The sequence below is a fragment of the Macrobrachium nipponense genome, chromosome 1, assembly GCF_015104395.2.
Source record: "Macrobrachium nipponense isolate FS-2020 chromosome 1, ASM1510439v2, whole genome shotgun sequence".
In the NCBI taxonomy this organism is placed as follows: Eukaryota; Metazoa; Arthropoda; class Malacostraca; order Decapoda; family Palaemonidae; genus Macrobrachium; species Macrobrachium nipponense.
This window is the reverse complement of record NC_087200.1, coordinates 10,539,950-10,562,179: the sequence shown is the minus strand read 5'-3', so window position 1 is coordinate 10,562,179 and position 22,230 is coordinate 10,539,950. Positions and strand designations below refer to the sequence as shown.

Genomic DNA, 22,230 nt, shown 5'->3' with positions numbered 1-22,230 from the left:
CTCTCAGTCTCTCTCGAGAGTAGTTCCACCTCTCCCGAGGGATACTTTTGAAAGACGAATCCCTCAGGAGAGATGGAATATACATCCTGCCTATGTGAACTCTCGAGACAGACTGAGAGTTTGCAGCCCTGTGATTGGCTTATCAACACCCAATCAGGAGCGTCGTAAGGGACGGGCCTAGACACGAGATGCAAGGTTGATGTGAATCTACTATAGTACCAAACATGGCAACGCAATGTAGATGAATCACTATTTCGCCGTATTTAGTACCAGCCCTCTGGGATCAAATGTTCCTAAGCGAATTGGTCATTTCACATATTCCTAAAGGATTTCGTTAAATCCCTGATTTTGCATATCCCCTGTAACACACACACACACACACACACACATTATGCACACATACATGTATTAGAGAAACTTCTATCTCCCTTAACTTACTCTCCAGTATTTTGCATGATGCAGTGGTATCTTTTAAACACGAGGGAAAAAGATGAATTATCGTACAAAAGTAATATCTGAAATACAGGTGTGAATTATCACTTGTCTTTGACAAATGGTTGTAAAACCTGTAAAGGAAGGACAGTTGATTAACAGGTTCTTAAGTAAATAGTCACACAAGAGTGTCTTTTATGGCTGCTGAAATAATCAGAATAACTGGAAGCTAACACAATATCACGAGCTGCAGGGAAAAGTAGGCACAACAATTAGGATCAACCGAGGGTGAAAAACCAAGTGTTCTGAGCACAATGTCAGATTTAGAGATGAATACACTGTGAAGTGTTTACGCCCTAAATCAGTTTCAAAGAGTTGTGTCAAACAATGACATCAGTGGAAAATGTTTTCAAAGCTCAGTAAATTCATATACGAAGTATACATTCCACATATAGCAACCAAGAACCAGTTCAAGATATAAAATAATTTTCAGGAAAGAAAAGTGCTATAGTAGATTCACATCAACCGCGCATTTGACGTCTAGGCCAGTCCCTTACGACGCTCCTGATTGGCTGTTGATAAGCCAATCACATGGCTGGAAAATCTGTCTCTCGAGAGAGTTCACATAGGCATGATGTATGTTCCACCTCTCCTGAAAGACGTATCCCCCAGGAGAGTTGGAACATAAATCCTGCCTATGTGAACTCTCGAGAGAGACTGAGAGTTTCCAGCTCTGTGATTGGCTTACCAACAGCAAATCAGGAACGTCGTAAGGGACAGGCCAAGACATCGGATGCATGCTTGATGTGAATCTACTATAGTGATCTACATTCTTTCTAATTTGGGCAACACTATAAAGACGAGGTTAGTTCTCATTGCTGCTAAATCAAATGAATCGGCAGAATATAGTGCAGTTAACAGAAAGGACCATGACTATGAGTTATCGCAGCTGTCAAATATTTCAACAGAAAGAACAGACTACGAGGCAAATGATTTCTCAGGCTGAATTGTGCATGATATGATTAACCAATTGCTGAAAACTTAAAACAGATTAGTTTGGCGAGAACGATGGAGTAGACATATGACAAAACTGACTGTGGGTTTGCAAAATATGTAGTTGAAGTGTCTGTATTCCTTAAACACATCGACTCAAGTGCTTTACCTATAATATGTACGTAGGTCTACTTCAGTGCTTGACTGAAACAAATTGATTCTCACAACTACTTAAACACAGGATATTGCACATAAATGATACAAATGTCTGAATAACTTCAGAAGCAGCAACCAAGAAGTGCATACATGGCAAAACAAGGTATAAAATATAAGAAAAGACTGCCAAAAGAATATGGAAACTAAACGCCACTGCATTTCAAAAACTGAGGCAAGGATGGTATTATAGTCTGTGTTGTGTTCAGTCAGGTAAGTAATGTCTTTTACAATGTCGAAACCCTGTTTGTGGCAGTTTCGTCATTTTGAGCATTCTGTCAGCCAGTTAAGAGATGCAGTAGTAATTCTGTCGAAAGTCGAAATTAAACAGAAACAAGCTGCTATGGAAATAAAAAAAAAGTCAGGAGTAATGCGCACATGCAAAATGAACGTAATTGAATAGGTAGAAATACCAATACGGCATAATTGCACAATACAATTCTGAGAAAGCTTAAACTTATCACGTAAGAGACTGAAATGATAAGCTACTGGCAAAATGATACATTTTTTTGGAAAAACTGCAATTTATGAAAAAATGGATTGCTGTCTCAGCTATGTTATATAATGTGATTTCTTTGGAAAAAAATATGTTGCAATAAACAATTACATTAAATGCTCCCTGATGAAAAAATATGTTTGATTTAGCAAAATATAATACAGGTTGTATCCTATTGGAAGCGGTTCAAGGGCTATTCAACAGCAAGGTTCTCAATTGACTGTCTGATTGATGGGTGGCCAGACTCGCTAAGGAATCTGGTAATAATTAGAGCCTAAGCTATTACCACTGATGTGCCAATGTATCGCACAAAAAACCTCGGTAAATTATATCCATCAGGGGTACGGGAGTTGTGCCAATGTCTCACCCAACAATAAATTTAGGAAAATTATATCCATCAGGGTACTGCAGGATTTATGAATTACAGAAAGAAATCTCATGTTTCATAATTATGTGCCTTTGCTAAAAATAATAAAAAAATCCATAAATCCATTTAATAGTACAATAATGCTTTCCAGTAAGTTAGAACTGGCAGGGAAAATATAATCCCAATAATCTAAAAAAACAATAAGTGTGTTATCACGATTCATATTTTTCCTAGACGCCCAAAATCAACACGAACTCGGTCGTGAAAAACAACTTCTATTAAATATATCTAATCATGTTGTTACGACCACAAAATTAAACTTCATTATCAAGACACTTGGCAACTGAGCAACGCCAAAAATATACAGATCTGCCAGGCGAGGCTGAGTGTATTTAGAACAGTTCTGTCTAAAGAGTACGAACATTCCAAACGTCCTATCAGCTGTTGCAAGAAGAATCCTTACCGCTTGCCGTCGTCGTCGCGTTTCATCAGAAGCTGTCTCTTCCATGGAGGAATAGCCTGAAGCCTCTTTTCCTCCAGTTGCTGCTGAAGCTGTTCTTCTGCTACTTTCCTGGCCCTCTCTGCTGCTTTGCGCGCAAGCATCTGGCGCTTCCATTCGGGAATCCTGTTCCCAGCGTTGTCCTTCTCAGGGATCTGAAAGAGTAGGGAAGTCGTCAGAAGGGACCTTTTGAGTGTCATTTTGAGTCCTCAGTGGACTGGTAAACCTGTTATACGAGGGGAGACAAACCAGAAGGACCTTCGAGCATTCACTTTGTCATTCCAATACCCAAAAGTAGTAAACTATAGTCGATTCACATCAACCGTGCATTTGATGTCTAGGCCAGTCCCCTACGACGCTCCTGATTGGCTGTTGATAAGCCAATCACAAGGCTGGAAACTCTCAGTCTCTCTCGAGAGGTCACATAGGAAGGATGTATGTTATACCTCTCCTGAAAGACGTATACCTCAGGAGAGGTGGAACATAGATCCTACCCGTGTGAACTCTCGAGAGAGACAAAGTTTCCAGCCCTGTCATTGGCTTATCAGCAGCCAATCAGGAGCGTCGTAAGGGACTGGCCTAAACATCAAATGCACGGTTGATGTGAATCTACTATAGCCTTGGCAGACCTCTATTAAGAATCAGGGAGAAAGGGAGTCATTGAGAATAAACCAAATAGATTTAGACTAAAAAAGTTTAAAGTCCCCATGTTTCCTTATCAAAGGACTTTTTGTCTATGTACATTATTTATTAGAACACCAATTCTACTCTGACCGTATTTCTACACGAATCAAATGATTTCTGCTGTACAAAACGAGATGCAAATCCACTAACCTGGTCTACGAAATTCATGGCAGAGAACTGTTTTTCTAATTCTTCCTTCTCCATCTTGCAGTGTTTAACCTCCTCCTTCGCTCTCTCCGACTTCAGCTTCTTGATGCCAGAGATGTCGACACCCATCTTCAATTCGGCTATGACGTCGTCCTTGGCGATTGCCAGCGCAGGTTCAGGAGCTGGAAGGATAGTTGTTTTTTTATATTTACGTAGATTATCATTATTATTAATATTTCAGTATATGAAACCTATTCCTATAGAACAAGCTCACTAAAGGACCATTGACTTGAAATTCAGGACCAGCTAAATGAGGCAATACTGAGAAAAAGTGTTATTCAAACGTGTTGTAGGGGAGCGGTCACAGTTATATCTATACTTAAACTGGAAATTCTTTACTTACACAGTGGTATGCGAATAGGAACAGAAGTGGGTTTGGGAGCCTTATTCTCAGTTTTTCGGAGCTGCACACTCTGCAGGTCTGTCACGCTGATGGTTGGCAGCTTCGATTTGTTCTTGCTGCTGCTGTTGCTGTTCAGCGTGTTGGACCTGTTCAGCGTATTGGCAGACGAGGAAGAAGAAGAGGAAGTGGGAGGGGCCGGGGACGCGGACGTTGCTGGCGCGGGAGGGGCGGGAGGAGGGGGTGGTGCCCCTGCGTTATTCCTTGAAGACTCTTCTTCCGTAGCCTCTGGAATGGACGGCAGAGGACCCACGGGCATCGAAGCGGGCTGGGAATCGCTGTGGCTACTGTGGTGGTGATCCTGGCTGTCGAAGGAGGCCGACAGACCCTCGGAGGAATGCATCGCCACCAGGGACTTCACGTCGGTTCCCATGGGCAACCGCCCTCCTGTGGTGGTGCCCCCCAGGGATCTAAGGTACTCCGACGGCTTGATCAGCCCGGATCCGGAGGGCTGGGAGGGGAATTTTGGGGGGATGAAGGGCAGGGACTTGCCGTTGGAGAGGTGGGGTTTCGCCGGGAGGGTGGCCGACGAGGAATCGTCCTGCGTCGTGGTTGGGGCCTTGTCTCTGGTACTCGTCATGATCTTCCCATAATGCTCCGCGACGTCGAGCGGGAGGGAGACGGGGCGGTCGACCTTTTTGTGGCCTGAAAAATAGGATGAAAAGATACTTCGAATTAACAGAAAGAAGCTAAAATCAGTGAGAATGAACACAAAGGCTAAAATCTAATTCAAACTAACGAGATTTCCAACTATACTAAATCACCCCTTCGAACTGAATTTTTCACAAAAAAAAAAAAAAAAAATGTTTACAGAAATTGATGCAAATTTTAGGGCACTTCATTATAAATACAATTTTGTAAGTTAGGTTCATTAAATAGACCCATAAGTATATTTCATCTGTTTTCCAGTGTATAACAACGGCCTTTAATATCTATACTTTCAAAAACGAATAGAGGGACAGTCAATGCCTACGAAAGTCGACCAACGGAAAGAGGACTTTCAAAGACTTATCATTTCAAGAGTATTTCAATTATCCTCCGCTCTTGTTGTATTTATCATCTTATTCCTAGGTTACACACCTGTATTTAGACCTGACCCGTGTAAAATCAATTAATAAAGCGTTGTTAGTTTACTTTATAAAGATTAATAATTAGTTCTTAGGCCAGAGACACGTGGCTACTGTTCCTCCTGCCTGTCTGTGGTGATGACGTCGACCTGGAACCGAATCTGAAGTAGAAACTTTGCATACCTCTGAACGATCCATTTTCCCCTCTCTGCGAATTCCTCCGGATGAACTCCGAGGGCCTCACGACGCTCTCCTCATCCAGCCCGTCGGAGTGGCCGCCCCCTGAGTCGAAAGAGGACCTCTGGGAGCTCTCGTGGGAACTTAACCTTGGGGAGGAACTCTCCCTCAGCTGAGGGGAGATGCGATGCATGACAGCCGGGGAGGACCTAGGGGACGGGGTGTGGGCAGGTAAGGGGGGTGGAGGAGGGGGATTGGGTTCCGAGACCGTTCGCAGGAGAGGGGAGCGTTGTTGGGAACCACTGACGACGGGGGAGGAGGAGGGGGAGGAGGAGTTGGGGGGCACCGAGTGGGTGGAATGAACGGCCCTATGGACGGTGATGGAGTCTCCGCTTCCGCTGCTCGTGTCCCCGAATTCTGTTGACAGGAAAATGACATAAGACGGGTTAAGATGGCGGACTCTGACGTCATTGATGGATCGTGTTTAAAACCTGAAAAGAGTTCTAAGTTCTCATACGGAATCCTGCATAGCTACATATAAAAAAAAAAAAAAAAAAAAAAAAAAAAAAAAAAAGAGGGATCCTCACAGGACTCCAAATCGGGTATCATAACCGAATACCAAAATATTTGAGTCGCTTTCGTAAGTGATACAAAAAAAAAAAAAAAAAGTTTTGAGACTAGAAAGACGGATTGCTGTTTTGGGGTGGTTTGGACACGTGGGAAGAATGGGGGTCAAAGTGTCAAAAAAAGTATCATTCTGAATTTCGGGCTGGTTCAGGTGAAAGGGACAAGAGAGTGTTAGTCAATACGCTGGAAGAGTGAGAGTGCATGTCAAATAGAGACGAGTGGAATAGTGTGTGTGTGTGTGTGTGTGTGTGTGTGTGTGTGTGTGTGTGTGTGTGTGTAGGGTGAAGGATGTTAGTAGTATACAGTTGACGAACCTTCTGTTTTGGAAATGTTCTAAATGGGGTATCATCCGTGAATCAGCTGTAATATGATAAGAATAAAATGCAGTAATTATAGGTTATTCCTAATATTCTCTCTATTTTTTTTTTATCTAATAATCATGATTTTCTTTAGGTGTTCCAATCAGACAATGGCACAATGTCGTTTTTAATTTTCAATCTATTTCGGTGACAGGCCACAAATTTTACGGTCTAAGAAAATAATCACGAGTTATGTACCACAAACGAAGAACTCAGAATGAATTAAGGTATAGTAGTAGTAGCAGTGGTAGTGGTGTATACAGGCTTTGCCTTTGGAACAGCTCCCTTTTTTTCCTCCTACTATTGCCTTTGTTACGGGACCTCAAAATCGAAGCTGAATATTCTCTGTGACTGACAAACGATGAAGGTGAAATCTATATTAAAAAAAAAGCTTCTAAAGACGACAACGAATTTTGTTTCTGCAAGTTTTTAAAATGTTATGACAATAATGTTCTTCTATCTATCTATCTATCATCATCATCATCATCATCATTCATTATTATTATTATTATTATTATTATTCCTCAGAAGATGACCCCTATTCATATGGAAAAAGCCAGCAGGCGCTACTGACTTGAAATTCAAGCTCCCAAAAGAAATAAATGGTGTTTATTGGAGAGAAAAAAACAAATTAACGAATTAATAAAGAGATATAAAAATGTATGTAAATGACTGAAATGGAAGGGGAATTTGATAAGTTCGCCTTACGAACTTTTATTCCCTTCACAATGCAAAGAAATGGTCAATTAAACCATTTACAAAGACCACTGGTTAATTTATATATTATATATATATATATATATATATATATATATATATATATATATATATACATACATACATATATATACACACACACACACACAGGGTGCCCATAAAGTCCCAGCACCATTGGCAGCAATAAATGCTTGTAATGATACTGGGACTTTATGGACACCCTGTATAATGGCTGAAAATCCCCTGAATATCTACATAAATGCCGTAATTACAAAATCATTTCTAAAATAACTGCCCTCATTTTACTATAAATAAAATGCGTTTCCAAACATTTGTCTTAAAGCAATCTTCAGATGAATTGCTTTGGAATGTTTTCACCTAAGCATTATAGTTCAAATATTACTTTATGCGCTACAGTGCTTATTCGAAATGATGCTTGAATTCAGAACTTGACGTTTACTCTTACGTATCTTTATCAAACGACTAATCTCGAATGATCTAATTTTGAGATAACGATTTCCAACTCTCCAGAAACAATTGTCTAACCAAGCTTCGTATTATATGGACTTAATTTCATACAGTATATTTAAAGAGGGTAGCAGCAGTAATACTAGTAGTAGTAGTAGCATTAGCTGCAGGGGATTGTAACGGCTCTCGCTTCGCAAGACCTTCATACGGCGATGACATAAATCCGTTGTAGCGGATCACGTGTGACCGAGACAGAAAGCTGGCCATAATCGCGGTTACGTTTTGGGATCAGCCACCAGATATTCATGGTTACGGCAGCGTCATTCTTCGATGTAATTATGATAATTATTATCGAATAATAATTAGTATCTTGCCATGAAAAGATTCGTCTGCTGTGACATAGGTTATTCTACGGCTAGGGAAGTATTGCCACAAGTGATGGAAACGGAACGAACGATTCAGCATTAGTAATTATTATATTATATTATTATTAGCATTAGTAGTAGTAGTGGTGGTAGTAGTAGTAGTAGTAGTAATACAAGGCATTTGGCTTTGCAACGGCTCCTTCCACCGCTTGGTAACAGATCGTGCCGACAGATGGCCGAAGGATGTGGGCCGGACTTGGGCCAGAACACTGGGGTAGGGGAGGTTAGGTGAGGGAGGGTGAGGGGAATTTGGGATGTCATGGAGGGGAGGTGTAGGCTAACCGCAATGTGTGCCTGAATGGAATGAGAGGGGGAGGGGAAAAGGGAGGAGGGGAGGGGGAGGTGGTTCTTCAAAACTAACTCGACCAACTCATCATCCTCAACCTCCTTAGTCCAATGAACTAGATGTTTGGAACTTCTTCTTCTTCTTCTTCTTCTTCTTCTTCTTCTTCTTCTTCTTCTTCTTCTTCTTCTCTCTTTGAGAAGTAAACAAACCCTTCTACCCTACGTGTTTATGTGAGATGAATAAAGATGGTGATGGCAATAAGTAATACGTTAAACTGCAGGATTTTCATTACTAAGAATCGCTTGGCTATATTTTCCCAATTATTAGATTTATTATTAGATTTTTTTTTCATAATAAAATAAAGATGATCATATCAAAGAGTTTATCAACAGTAAGACTTGTAGAAAATGTAAAAAAAAAAAAGCGAATAAATGTTAATTCAGCTAACAAATTACGATAACTACGAGGACACCAGATATAAAGAAATGTCTTTATAGCAGACGTGGATGCATAATAATAATAATAATAATAATAATAATAATAATAATAATAATAATAATAATAATAATAATAATAATAATAAATTTATTTATAAAATTGTGGATTTTTATTATGAGGCAGATTATTAACAGAGAATTTCTTAGCAACAACAACAACAACAATGATGATAATAATAATAATAATAATACTAATAATACTAATAATAACAATGATAATAATAATAATAATAATAATAATAATAATAATAATAATAAATAATAATTGAAAAAGAAACCACAAATTCAATTTGTAACTTGTTACTTCTAAGTATTTACATTTAGTTTTACTCCACACTCGAGTACTTTCAGGCCCTTCTGTGGCCCATTCTCAAGAGATGTTGGGATGTTAGCCTGGGTCAAGGCCCAGCAGTCTTCTGGAACTTCTTCTCGTTGTGCTGTCATTTATGCGATGGCTGTTCTGGTTTTCTTGAGAGTTGCATAAATGACAGCACAACGAGAAGAAGTTCCAGAAGACTGCTGGCCTTGACCCAGGCTAACATCCCAACATCTCTTGAGAATGGGCCACAGAAGGGCCTGAAAGTACTCGAGTGTGGAGTAAAACAAATGTAAATACTTAGAAGTAAACAAGTTACAAATTGAATTTCTTTGTGGGTTTCTTTTTCAATCTTCAGAAGAAAACTGAAAGAAGTTTTTGTTTGGTTAATTAATAATAATAATAATAATAATAATAATAATAATAATAATAATAATAATAATAATGAATTAATATAATTGGTGTGTTTTATTAATAGAAAGTTTAATCACTGCATTGTGACTTTCTTAGCAGCAATAATAATAATAATAATAATAATAATAATAATAATAATAATAATAATAATAATAATAATAATAACAATATTTGAAGAATTAACAAACTGATTAAAGCGCAATTTAATTTTCAAAGCCTCAAGACCAACCACTATCTATTCCGTTTCAGGCTAATGTTACGGTTTGGTCAGTTAATAGATTTTTTTTTTTTTTTGGTCAATCAGGTGTCACGACAACAAAGGTCACTGGAGCAGAAACTAGGTTAATGAATCAAGTATGAAAAAGGCTGATAATTGCAGGGTTAAGACATTCTACAGGGGAAGAATATTGCACAAAAGGTTGAGAACTGTGTGGTGGAGACAAGATTGAAAATAAGTATTGTTTTTTTTTATTTTGTCTCATAAGAGATCTCAAAGTTAGCAGACAAGCTTAAAATATATATAAAAATATACATTGAAAATATATATATGAAAAAAATATCAATAACATAGTATATATAAAAAACATTTTTATGTTTTTTTTTATAACAGTTTTGAAAAAGAAAAAGTGAATTCCGCGAAATGATTTTGATACTGTGATTAGATAATTTCTCATCAAAACATATTGACAGGGGCGTATTTCTACATACATAGAATGTATATTTTATATATTTAAATATACAAATATATAAAAAAAATGTTGTAACCGATTTTAAAAAGAGAAAACGAATTGCGCGAAATAAGTCTGATTTTATGATTGGATAATTCGTCATCAAAACAGCTCAGTATATTCAAAGGGACTTAATTTCCACACACACAGAATCTGAGTAAGATCTGGTATCATATTTCATCTTTTAAATAACATCACTGTTATTATATATTATAAAGTTTACAATGCTATTTCACATAAATCATTAACCAATTTCCTTAGCTATTGATGTTAATAACTGAACCCTTTCACAGCATCAATTAACATCTCAAGAAACGATGACTCCGACAATAGATATATATATATATATATATATATATATATATATCTATATATATATATATTTATATATATATAGGTATATAGAGAGAGCGAGAGAGAGAAGAGAAGAGAGAGAGAGAGAGAGAGATAAAACAATTAGTTTCAGGAGTATTTCCCGGTGCTAAGGCCTCTTATAAATCTCTTTCATTGACACGAATATAAATAGAGAGAGAGAGAGAGAGAGAGAGAGAGAGAGAGAGAGAGAGAGAGAGAGAGAGAGAGAGAGGTTGAGTTTCACTTAACAAAACAATGCGCTCTGAAAAAGCAACTTTCCTTTTTTCAAGCTTGGCCAGTTATTGTTCTCACCATTACTCCTTATATCTAATTTTGATACAAAACAAGTGAAAGTGAAGAAGAAACTCCTACAGAGAAAATCCCCCCCCCCCAAAAAAAAAAAAAAAAAAAAAAAAAGCTGGGCAGAAATATTCTTGGAAATAATAATGCAGGTTTAAGAAAAAAAAAAAAGTATATATATATTTTTAAATATTTCAATACGTCATATGCATTTGCTTGACTTCGACAATGAAACTGAACGAAAACGATATAATATACACCTAATACACAATTTTGCAAAAGCGTGAGTAAAATCATACGTTAAGCAGCTGTGTAACTGAGCGAGGTCAGGCAAATGCATTACGACGTATTGAAATATAAAAACAAGACACTTTTTCCTTTTAAGCCTGTTGGTATTAATTGCCTTACGTATTATATCCAAGAATACTTTTGGGCAGCTTCTTTGGAACCGAAGTGAAGGGTAGGCGTCTGGGATTTCGGAATGACTTTCTCTCGTAGATAAATAAACAGAGGGGTGTATTTCTATCTGCATACAAAATATACTTACGAAATTCACAGGAATTATAGCATGTTTATATGGTGGTGTCATTGCTTGTAGGATATATATATATATATATATATATATATATATATATATGTGTGTGTGTGTGTGTGTGTGTGTGTGTGTGTGTATACATATAAATTATCATCAGGCAATTTGGGAATCTCACTTTTCTGTAGAGAGCCCGTGTATAATTTTTCTTTGTTTACGTATCTTCTTCAGTTCCTCTTCTTTGTATAGAAATTAGATATCAGTTGGTCTGATGTTTGTTACTGTGTGTACTTTCATTTAAATCATAATAATAATAATAATAATAATATAATAATAATAATAATATAATAATAGTAATAATAATAATAATAATTAATAATAATAATAATAATAATAATAATAATAATAAAAAATTAAACATCCTTGAGCTTGAATCAAACAGGGCACGACCTACAGGAGCAACCAGAATATATAATTGTCGTGAAAACACCCATAGTATAAATTATCCTGTGGCTGGAATGGAAAACATCAGATCAAAGACTCCTATTGGGGAGGGAGATTCCCCAAAACAGGGCCAATTTAAGGCCTGTTGATCCTTGCTCAAAAGCCAATCAATGTTTCTTCGATCATAATCCGGTCATTTTAGCCAGTTTTAGGTTTATGCCGAAGCTGAATGATGTCGGGGTGGGGGGGAGTTGTCCCTGAACTTTTGACCCTCACAGAGAAAGGAGGATTTCGTTTGACTGCAATCAGTTTTCTTCTCGTTTTTTGGGGGGGGGGGGAGAGTGGGCGGGGCCGGGGGAGGGGGTGTAAAGGAATTTTGACGATGATATAAAATGTCCTGCTGTTGTTCACCTAAAATCTGAGAACTATTTGTTTATTGATAAATATATATTTATGCATATTTTTATAGATATTCACATATATATATATAGACATCTATATATATATTATATATATATATATATATATATATATATATATATATAGAATATAATATATATATCATCATCATCATGGATTTCTTCACTATTTTAGTGACTCGTGATTAAGAGATTTTAATAAATTGCTGTTAAGTTATATTATCATTATTATTATTATTATTATTATTATTATTATTATTATTATTATTATTATTATTATTATTATATTATTATTATTATTATTATTATTATTATTATTATTATTATTACTACTACTACTACTACTACTACTACTACTACTACTACTACTATTAGGACTCTAAGAGGTATGAAGTGAGAAAAACATTCATATAATAGAATAGTGGTGTCCAAAAAAAAAAAAAAAAAAGATAGGATAAAACACCCCCCCAAAAAAAAATAGACAGGATAAAAACTAATATAGAAAAACGAACCAACAAAACACCAATACATGGCAGGTGGCGGATGACTTGAGCAGCAATGAGTTCATAGTATTTTTCCTATAGGAAGAGACCGTCTGGAGCGGTAAATCAACGCATTTTTAAGCCTTCAGGGTAAGGAGGAGGAAAAAAAAAATTGACGTGAAATTTTGACGTCTGGAAAAAAAAGTTCTAGAAGATGGCGTCTGGAAAAAAAAGTTCTAGAAGATGGCTAACAGATGGCTAGATATATATACAGATGAATTGATATAGATATCTATAAAACTATCTGTATACAGCTATTACTCTGCAGTATACTCCATCTATACATCACTGAATTGAGGAGTGTCAAAAGAGCCACTGTCTGATCACACACTTTCTTTATAGATGTAATATTGGGCAACTCGCCTCACACACAGCTCGGCCTCATCTCGCGATACTTTTTATTTTCTTTTTTATTTTAATTTTAAGACGTCGATTTCTCTCTCTCTCTCTCTCTCTCTCTCTCTCTCTCTCTCTCTCTCTCTCTCTCTCTCTCTCAAAGTACATCTGCAGAAACCTGCCTTTCACTCGATGGCGGATTCCATTCATTTTCTGGCTCTCGAATCACGACACCTTTTCTTATTTTTTTGAGGGGGCCGGGGGCCGGGGGTGGGGTAGGGGTTGGGTGGGTGGGTGGATGGGTGGGGGTTGTGTTCTCTCTTTTTCAACCACCTCGTTAACCCGCGCCCTTGATTTAGGATTAGGTCTTCAATTATCTCCCTTTGTATGTGATTTTCAAACAGGATTGAGTAGGTCTGTTGGCATCTCGTCCAGAACTGCATTTCTGTGGTTCATAGTTCCAACTCTCTCTCTCTATCTCCCTCTCTTCCTCTCTCTCTCTCTCTCTCTCTCTCTCTCTCTCTCAGAAAAAAATCTCTATATATATATATATATATATATATATATATATATATACACGTATATGTATGTATGTATGTATGGATGGATTAAAAAAAAAAAGTAAATAGTAAAGATAAAAAAATATAGAAAATAAAACCCTAACACATAATAGGTGTAGGACGCGTTAGGAACACATACACGCACACACATATACATATATATTATATATATACACATATAGATATGTACATGAGTCAATCATTCTCTGTTTACCCTAACAAACAATGCATTAGAAGAAGGTCGTAACGACACCCCCCCTGCTAACCCCCCACCCCCCCAACCCCCTCGGAAGAATGTCCATCGCAATCCCTACAATCCTACCTAAAGGATTTACGTGTGCGCATCGAAGACCTACCGGGAGGAGGTGGAATATTTCCAGGTCGTCCAGTGGCGGCGCGAGAGTCGGTGGTGGTCGTCGTAGTCGTCGTCGTGATCCCATTTGGCAGTGGTCTTCGGGAGTCGTAGTCGGGAGGTGGTACTCCTGCAGTAGTAGTAGTAGTAGTGAGTATTGTCGAGACGGTAGTGGTCATGGTGATAAAGTTCATGAAAAATGAGGCAGCTTAAGGATGATGAAGGATTGATCTGATGTTGATTTATATAAATTTTTGGCACTATGCCAAGCGCTGGGATATACGAGACCATTCATCGCTGATACGGAAACTGACGGTATAAAAGGTTTGAAAGGTGTAACAGGAGGAAAACGTCAAAGCAGCTGAACCATGAGACGACTGTTAGGGGAGGGTTAAGGAAAGTAAGATGGAAGAAAGAGAATATGAAAGGAGGTACAGCAAGAGGAATGAAAGTAGTCGCAGCTATAGGGGCCGAAGGGACGCTGCAAAGAACCTAAGTCATGCCTACGTTGCACCGATTGAGGTGTACTGACGGCACTACGGGGGAAGGACGTGAAGGAATCAATGTTGTTGCTGATTTGTTTTTAAATCACATTGAATCGGAATTGCAAAGAACTGTTTTTTTTTTTTTTTTTTTTTTTTTTTTGTGGGGGGGGGGTAGATTTTTGCACTGAATTCCATCGACTCATTTATTCCTTAGAACAAAAACAACCGCCCACAAAACTCTTAAAACTATTTTCTTGTAGACTTTTGCAATGATAACCATGACTTAATTTGTTAGAACGAAAACAACCCTCTAAAAGATTTTACTCGATTAATTTTATGGACATTTGCATTAAACCGACTGAATTGTTTATCTATTATAGCTTAAACAATCATGGAATCCTATTTGATTCATTTTGGACATTGCACCCAAGCTGTTTGAATTATTTATCTATTAGACCTTAAAACAACACTGGAATCCTATTTTATTCATTTTTTGGACATTTGCACTGAAACAGACTGAAATTATTTATTAGAGCTTAATACAACGATGGAATCCTATTTGATTCATTTTTTTGACATTTGCACTAAAACTATTTGAACTGTTTATCTATTAGAGCTTACAACCATGGAATTCTATTTGATTCATTTTTTGGAAATTTGCACTAAAACTGTTTGAATTGTTTATCTATTAGAGCTTAAAACAACAATGGAACCCTATTGGATTCCCTTTTTTTTGCCAGATTTAACGACACCTCATTTATTAAAGATTCCGTTGTAGTCCGTTGTATAATAATAAATTATGACTCCAGAGAATTTGAAACTGTTGCAATTTTTTGTGTGTGAATTTTCTTAATAATGCCACCAGTTCAAAGATTTATTCCAAAGAATCAGCTAAAATTCCAGTTTTGAATTCATTCAACTGAATCCTCCATAAATGAGGTGTCATTAACTAAAAAAAAGTTATTCCAGTGGCATTTCCGTTTGTCTCAAGTTCTATAAAATCAACATAAATGTCTACACTAAGTATTTTAGATCCTAGTAATCTTCTGATGAACTGATGAGATAACTTTTATAGTATGTATTTCAGAATGATATTTTCAAAGGATTTCTTTTCAATGAAAAGAAGATTTGTACATTGGAGTACTTCTAATACCCTTGTAATACGTACTTTAAACACTACATACAGTAATTAAGGCGTTCTGTAATAAATAACTACATGAAAATAAGCACCATTAAAGTCAACAGTAATCCTAAAGTTAAAGTAATTACTTTCAATTTGAATATATAGAATATATCTGAGTATTTTATAACTTATCTAAAGTCATCTTAGGCTTTTATTTTCGCATAATAATTGTGGCGTAATCTACAATAATAAAGTTAATTAGCTTTGTAATTTTCCACAACCAATTAATAAAATCAATGTAATCTAATAATAATAATAATAATAATAATAATAATAATAATAATAATAATAATAATAATAATAATAATAATACTGATAAACAAATTCACAGTTATGTGTGGTACAACTATACTGAAAATAAATCTATACAGATTACTTTCTGGAATCTGTTCGTGTTCCCTTTTCAATTTTCAATTTTTGATAATGTGTACTCACACATAACAGTGGATTTGTTTGTTCACTTCAAGGCTCATGCCACCATGATTAGTTTTAATAATAATAATAATAATAATAATAATAATAATAATAATAATAATAATAATAATAATGAATTCCAGTAGACGAATCCCAGAACCAAGTTCTCCCACTCACCAGCAATCAAGTCATCGAGCTCCTGAAGGCGCTGACGCTGCCTGGCTTCAACACTTTCCTCGTCGTCCTCATCGTATTCGTCCTCTGGCTCCTCTTTCTTGGGAGAAGAGTCCTTGCTGTGGGACTCCTTCAGGGGACGTCCTCGTTTGGAGGAGGAGGACTGTCGTCCTCGGCCCTGCCCCATGCGAGATGGGTCAATGTCTTCGTAATGGTTCTCCACGGACGATGTGCTGATAGTGGAGGCCGCATCGTCGCTACTATGAACGTCGGCCTTGACTGCCCAGGGAAAAAATGGGGAAGGTCTTATGCATCTTAGGTGAAGGGGAGCAGAGAGTAGGGGTAGAGGGGGCGTGGCGGGTTAGGAAGAAGGTAGAAAGATGGCATTTCTGTTTTGATCGTCGTAAGGTTGAGAGGAACTGCCCAGCCATGGAAAACAGAAGTATCTTTGACAATATGAATATTCATGAGGATTGAGTGCTTGGAAAATAAACTGCCTCAACTATCAAATAAAAGAGAACTATAAAATGCCAACTAAGCCTCTACAATGGAAATTTACTGTAAAATATTTTCGTAAATGGAAGAGAATACTGTATTGTAGGCTGGTGCACCAAAACTGAGCTACAATGGCATTAAGGGTACAAGATTTACTGGGGTAGGCGAGAGAGAGAGAGAGAGAGAGAGAGAGAGAGAGAGAGAGAGAGAGAGAGAGAGAGAGAGAGAGTTTTTGGCAATGGGAAAGTCAACTACATCTTTACTGATGATTAAAAACACAAGTTTTCCTGGAAAAAATTCTTTAGGCAATACGTTTTTCCATGACGTTTCAAAAGTCCCGTTAAACGAATGGTAATCTTTATCTGTTGTCAACATTAACTAGTCAGATTTCTCATAATCATTCAGTCACTGCAACTTCCTGAGATTTGTGATTGAAAAAAACAGATCGAGGAAGGACAGCTCTACTGTGATTGCGAAATAGGACACAACGGTTTGGCACAGCCAAGTTTCTTGAGCATTCTACGAATCTGGAAACTAACTTGGTTAAAGCTATTTTCTTACTAATACACATATGTATTTAGAGACACACACACACACATATATGTGTGTGTGTGTGTCTGTGTATCAACAGAAAAATGATTCATTCTTTTATCTGTATTTTATTTCACTCTCAGATTAACCTACGACATTCTTTGTTTCTTTATTTTGTGTAGCAATGGATAACTTTATAATAAAAATTGTGAAATTTCAAGTTAACAGACGTTTGGCAATCAATCAATTTCTATCCTGATTTGCATAGGTAATTTAGCTATTTTAACTGAGCAATAGAAATGTTAATGCAGGAATACAGGAGTGGCTTATCGATCAAATTCAGTTAAAAGTGCCAAAGGCAACTAGTAAATGACGGCAAAGGTATTTAACGAGTGTCAAAAGAGAAAATTCATGATAAAGTGTTCAAAAGTGATGGCTTAATCATTGAGAGAACACTTTCACCGACGCAGATGGGCGAAAAGCGAGTTTTTTTATTTTTCATTTTCTAGCACAATTAAAAAATTCCATACAGAGAAATATTACTTCACTTTTTTCCAGCGACTCTATACTATTTTCTCTTCAGCACCAACTGCAGTGTCTACTCAGCAGTAATTTGTGACGAAAGTAAATGTTTTATAGTTTTTCATTTGTTATTTTTATGCTTGGGGAAAGAACGCTCTGAAGTTCGACTGTAGCTTGACTGATTGGTTATTCTAAACGATGATGTTGGTGCTTCAACGAATTGTGATGGCTGTGAATTATTAGCTGGTTTCTTTAAAAAAAAATATAATCCCAATTCTACTCATTGTAGAGTAACGGTAGATGGAGGTTGTTCAACTCTCTCTCTCTCTCTCTCTCTCTCTCTCTCTCTCTCTCTCTCTCTCTCTCTCTCTCTCTCTCTCTCTCTCAGTTGAGAACCCCGTCATGAAGAAAGTTGATACATCATCCACACTGCTCTAGTTTATAATTCTTCATATATATATATATATATATATTATATATATATATATATATATATATATATATATATATCTATGTTTCTTGAAATTATCTTTGATGAGGTGATTTGCATACTCCTTCTTCCCCAGTTTCCAAGAAGTGTTTTCGAAAAAACACTTCCTTTTTTATAATTCCAGTTACCAAGTCAAAAGCATCGCACGGTAATATTGGTAAAATTTGTTGGAAAATAAATCACATGCTGAATGACCGACAATGAAGACTTTCTCACATGAATTGCCAGAGGTCTGCATTTAATTTTATTAAAATCAATGAAATTAATAAAAGACTGTCTGCAGAATATTTGAAAACGTTATAATTTAGTCAGAAATGAATAGATTCGCTATCCTTCTTCTCTTAATATTATATTTTTGCCAATTCATTCCGCTCTGAAATTGGTGTGAAGACACAATGTTATCCAAACTAAACTGGGTTTTCTCCTGCGTTCACGACATGCTTATTCTTTGTCCATCATTATCATATTTCCTCGAGTTCATATCTCAGTAAGGAAACTACTTCTACTTTCTCACCGTTATCCCTACATGAAGAGGTCGGTTGCCTGATGCGCCTTCTCCTCCTCCACTGCCTCCTATCAAAGGCATCATCATCCTGCACCAAACCTCTTCTCTCCATATCTTCCATCACTTTATCTCGCCATCTCATTCTCTGTCTCCCTCTCATGATCTCCTCTAACAGGTTCCTCCCAAGCCCTCTTCACCCCCTCTTCCTCGTCAGGCATCTTCAACACATGCCCGTACCATCTCAATCGTGACACTCTTATCACCTCTGTAATCTTTACTAAGCCCGCGCTTCTGATTTCGTCATTTTCCAATCTCTCAAGCAGCGATATTCCCATAATCCACCTCAGCATTCTTATCTCTGTTCTTTAAGAAAACTACTGAAGTATAAATCTGTGAATCCTACACTTCATTTATTAAGGTGACTTTACACTAGGCTTCACCCCACGCTGCATGTGTAAGACTCATCACCAACTCCTCCCAAATTCTTGTTAGCCCCACCTACAGGACCACTCAGTGGGGGGACTTAGTGGTGTGGTGTGACTCTTGATGAGCAGTCCAGTAGGCGGGGCTAACAAGAATTTGGGAGGAGTTGGTGATGAGTCTTATGCATGCAGCGTTGGGTGAAGCCTAGTGTAAACTCACCTTTACATAGAAACGCTCGTCATATAATTTCTGCGTAAATTTTCAGTTGAAGCAGCAAGTAGTAGAACGAGTGTCTAATCCAAAATAAACAGGTTTTGCGGCCTTACGCGTACGACTGCCAATGATTTGATTGATTTGAATTATATAGGTTTTCGGCACTATGCCAAGTACTGGGGCAACTTAGGCCACTCAGCGCTGAAACGGAAATTGACAGTAAAAGGTTTGAAAGGTGTTACAGGAGGAAAACCTCAAAGCAGTTGCACTATGAAACAACTGTCAGCAGAGGGTTAAGGACAGTAAGATGGAAAAAAGATAATATGAACGGGGGTACAGTAAAAGGAATGAAAGTAGTCGCAGCTAGGGGGCCGAAGGGACGACGCTGCAAAGAACCTTAAGTAATGCCTGCATTGCACCGAATGAGGTGCACTGACGGCACTAACAGTCTTCCCCCCCCCCCCCCCCCCCGCTACGGGGGGATGGACTGCCAAGGAGGTGTTGTAGTATTAAGTCCTTAGACATATTTGTGTTCAGCATGTGGAAGTAATTTCCCTAGTTAGATTTGTCCACAAATGAATAAGGAACAAAATATATTTCGCCATATGCTAGTCTGGTCTGGCGTCTGCCTTCGGAATGTTCAAAGTCACTTTTCTCAGACCCTTTTGAGAGGGAATAGTTGTATACTGTCAGTTCTTCAGTCGTTGTCATGATCAGGGGGTGAAATAAAAGCATAAATCATTGAATGGTTTCATGAATATAATAATAATAAATTTTATAAGTAGAGAGAAATGCATTTTGTGAACGGTACTACTGAAACCTGTCAGGTGTTAATTTGTAATATTTGTTTCACGTTTCTAAAATGAAAAAAAAAAAAAAAAAGATGTGGACAAAATAATTTAGTCTGACTTCCGTTGCTGATAATCATACTTCTTTTGAAGTCGAGAGCAGAGGAATGAATAATTCAACTCGCTTCCTTTCTGCCTCTTCGTAAAGGAACAAATCACCTCAAATGGAGAGAGAGAGCTTTTCAAATGACGAAACCGTCTGAGGAGCACGTCCTTGAAAGTGATTCAATTCTCTGGTCTATCGAAGAATCGCTGCTCCAATGACGCTGCACAGGCGATGGAAAGAAAATGGAGAATGTGACTTATCAGCTTTTCGATAACTGCACCCACACACAGGAAAATGAATCTAAATAACCCCTAGACACCAGAATGAACCTACACTGAATAATGTGACAAATTAGCAGGTTTTCTGGCATCTTTCAGCATCGTACATTTTGGTACGGAACAGAAGTCCCGCATGACCTCTGATACGTTGTTGCACACGGGCACGAGCGCGAAGTTAACTCTAAATTTACCACAAACTTCAATTACTTCTTGCTGTTAGGCGACGAGTGGCAGCTTTTGTTTGTATGGGCTCGAGCGGGAAATAACAATATCAATTCGTGTTGCGTATCACCGCTATAGCTGTCGCCCTTTGATCGGTAGAGAAAACAAACCAATTATTGTCACTCGAATTTATCGGTGAAAGACTCCACCATAAACTATGGTTATTGATGATTCGAGGCGTCGAAAGTTTTAGAAATTTAAACGGTTAAATTATCATTATTGGCCAGCTATTATCGCAATCGTTGGTGCTATACAATACAAAAGAATTTTATAGAAGAGGGTTACAACAGCTGCTAACAATTACCTCCGTTTGCTAGGCATCGGGAGAAATTGAAACAAAAGGGAGAAAGTTATTTCCTTATTGATAGTAGTAAAAAAAAAAAGTTAATTGAATGAAATTTCTATAGAACCTTAAAAAAAAAATAGATTTCAGGGGATACAAGTTATAGAAATACGTGCGCTGATTATTAGCAAAGAGTAATGATTAGAAAACCAGGTGATCTTATCGGTAGATTTCTTTGTTGCTCTTGTAATCAACTCTCTCTCTCTCTCTCTCTCTCTCTCTCTCCTTCCTTTTTTCCTCTCTCTCTCTCTCTCTCTCTCTCTCTCTTACAATTCGTTATTCTGTTCAGTGGAAGGTTAACTTTTAGGTAAGGTTGTCATTTAGCTTGGTTTTGTAATAATAATAATAATAATAATAATAATAATAATAATAATAATAATTGTAGCTACGTTTTATTCGAACTACGATGAATCTGCATTCGATTCAAAAGGCAAAATCGCCTATAACATTTTCCATAAGACATTATTCTTTTATATATACCAAGGCCGATGGGATGGCGACCCCAACCCTTTTATCTTGTCCAAGTGTCTGCGTGTGTCTGGCAAATATTAAATCATAACAAATATTTTATCACCTTGAAATTTAAATCACAGTCTGCTGGAATCATACATAAAATATCTTAAGAGATATATGTTGGAAAAAATAACTTAAATTAAACCTTATAATCATCACTGCTGTAAAAACAGACGCAGAACATTTAAATCTCTTAGAGTCGAATAAAAGTTCATGATCGCCTCTCAGCTACTTATCCGTGAAGTAGACAGGTATCCACAAACGTATTGGGACTTGAGACGCTGTAAATGAGGCTACTCTGCTATGTGCGGGTTATCACACATAACTGACTAAT

General features: G+C 37.3%; 1 protein-coding gene across 1 annotated transcript in view; it reads right to left on the bottom strand.

The window, feature by feature from the left end:
• Positions 1 to 22,230, bottom strand: part of LOC135219120 (uncharacterized) — a 49,913-nt gene that overhangs the window by 5,311 nt on the left and 22,372 nt on the right. Inside the window, 6 exon segments of the mRNA XM_064255571.1 lie at positions 2,965 to 3,155; positions 3,835 to 4,013; positions 4,235 to 4,936; positions 5,542 to 5,952; positions 14,216 to 14,341; positions 16,471 to 16,746. Of these exon segments, the coding sequence (XP_064111641.1) occupies positions 2,965 to 3,155; positions 3,835 to 4,013; positions 4,235 to 4,936; positions 5,542 to 5,952; positions 14,216 to 14,341; positions 16,471 to 16,746 (1,885 nt within the window).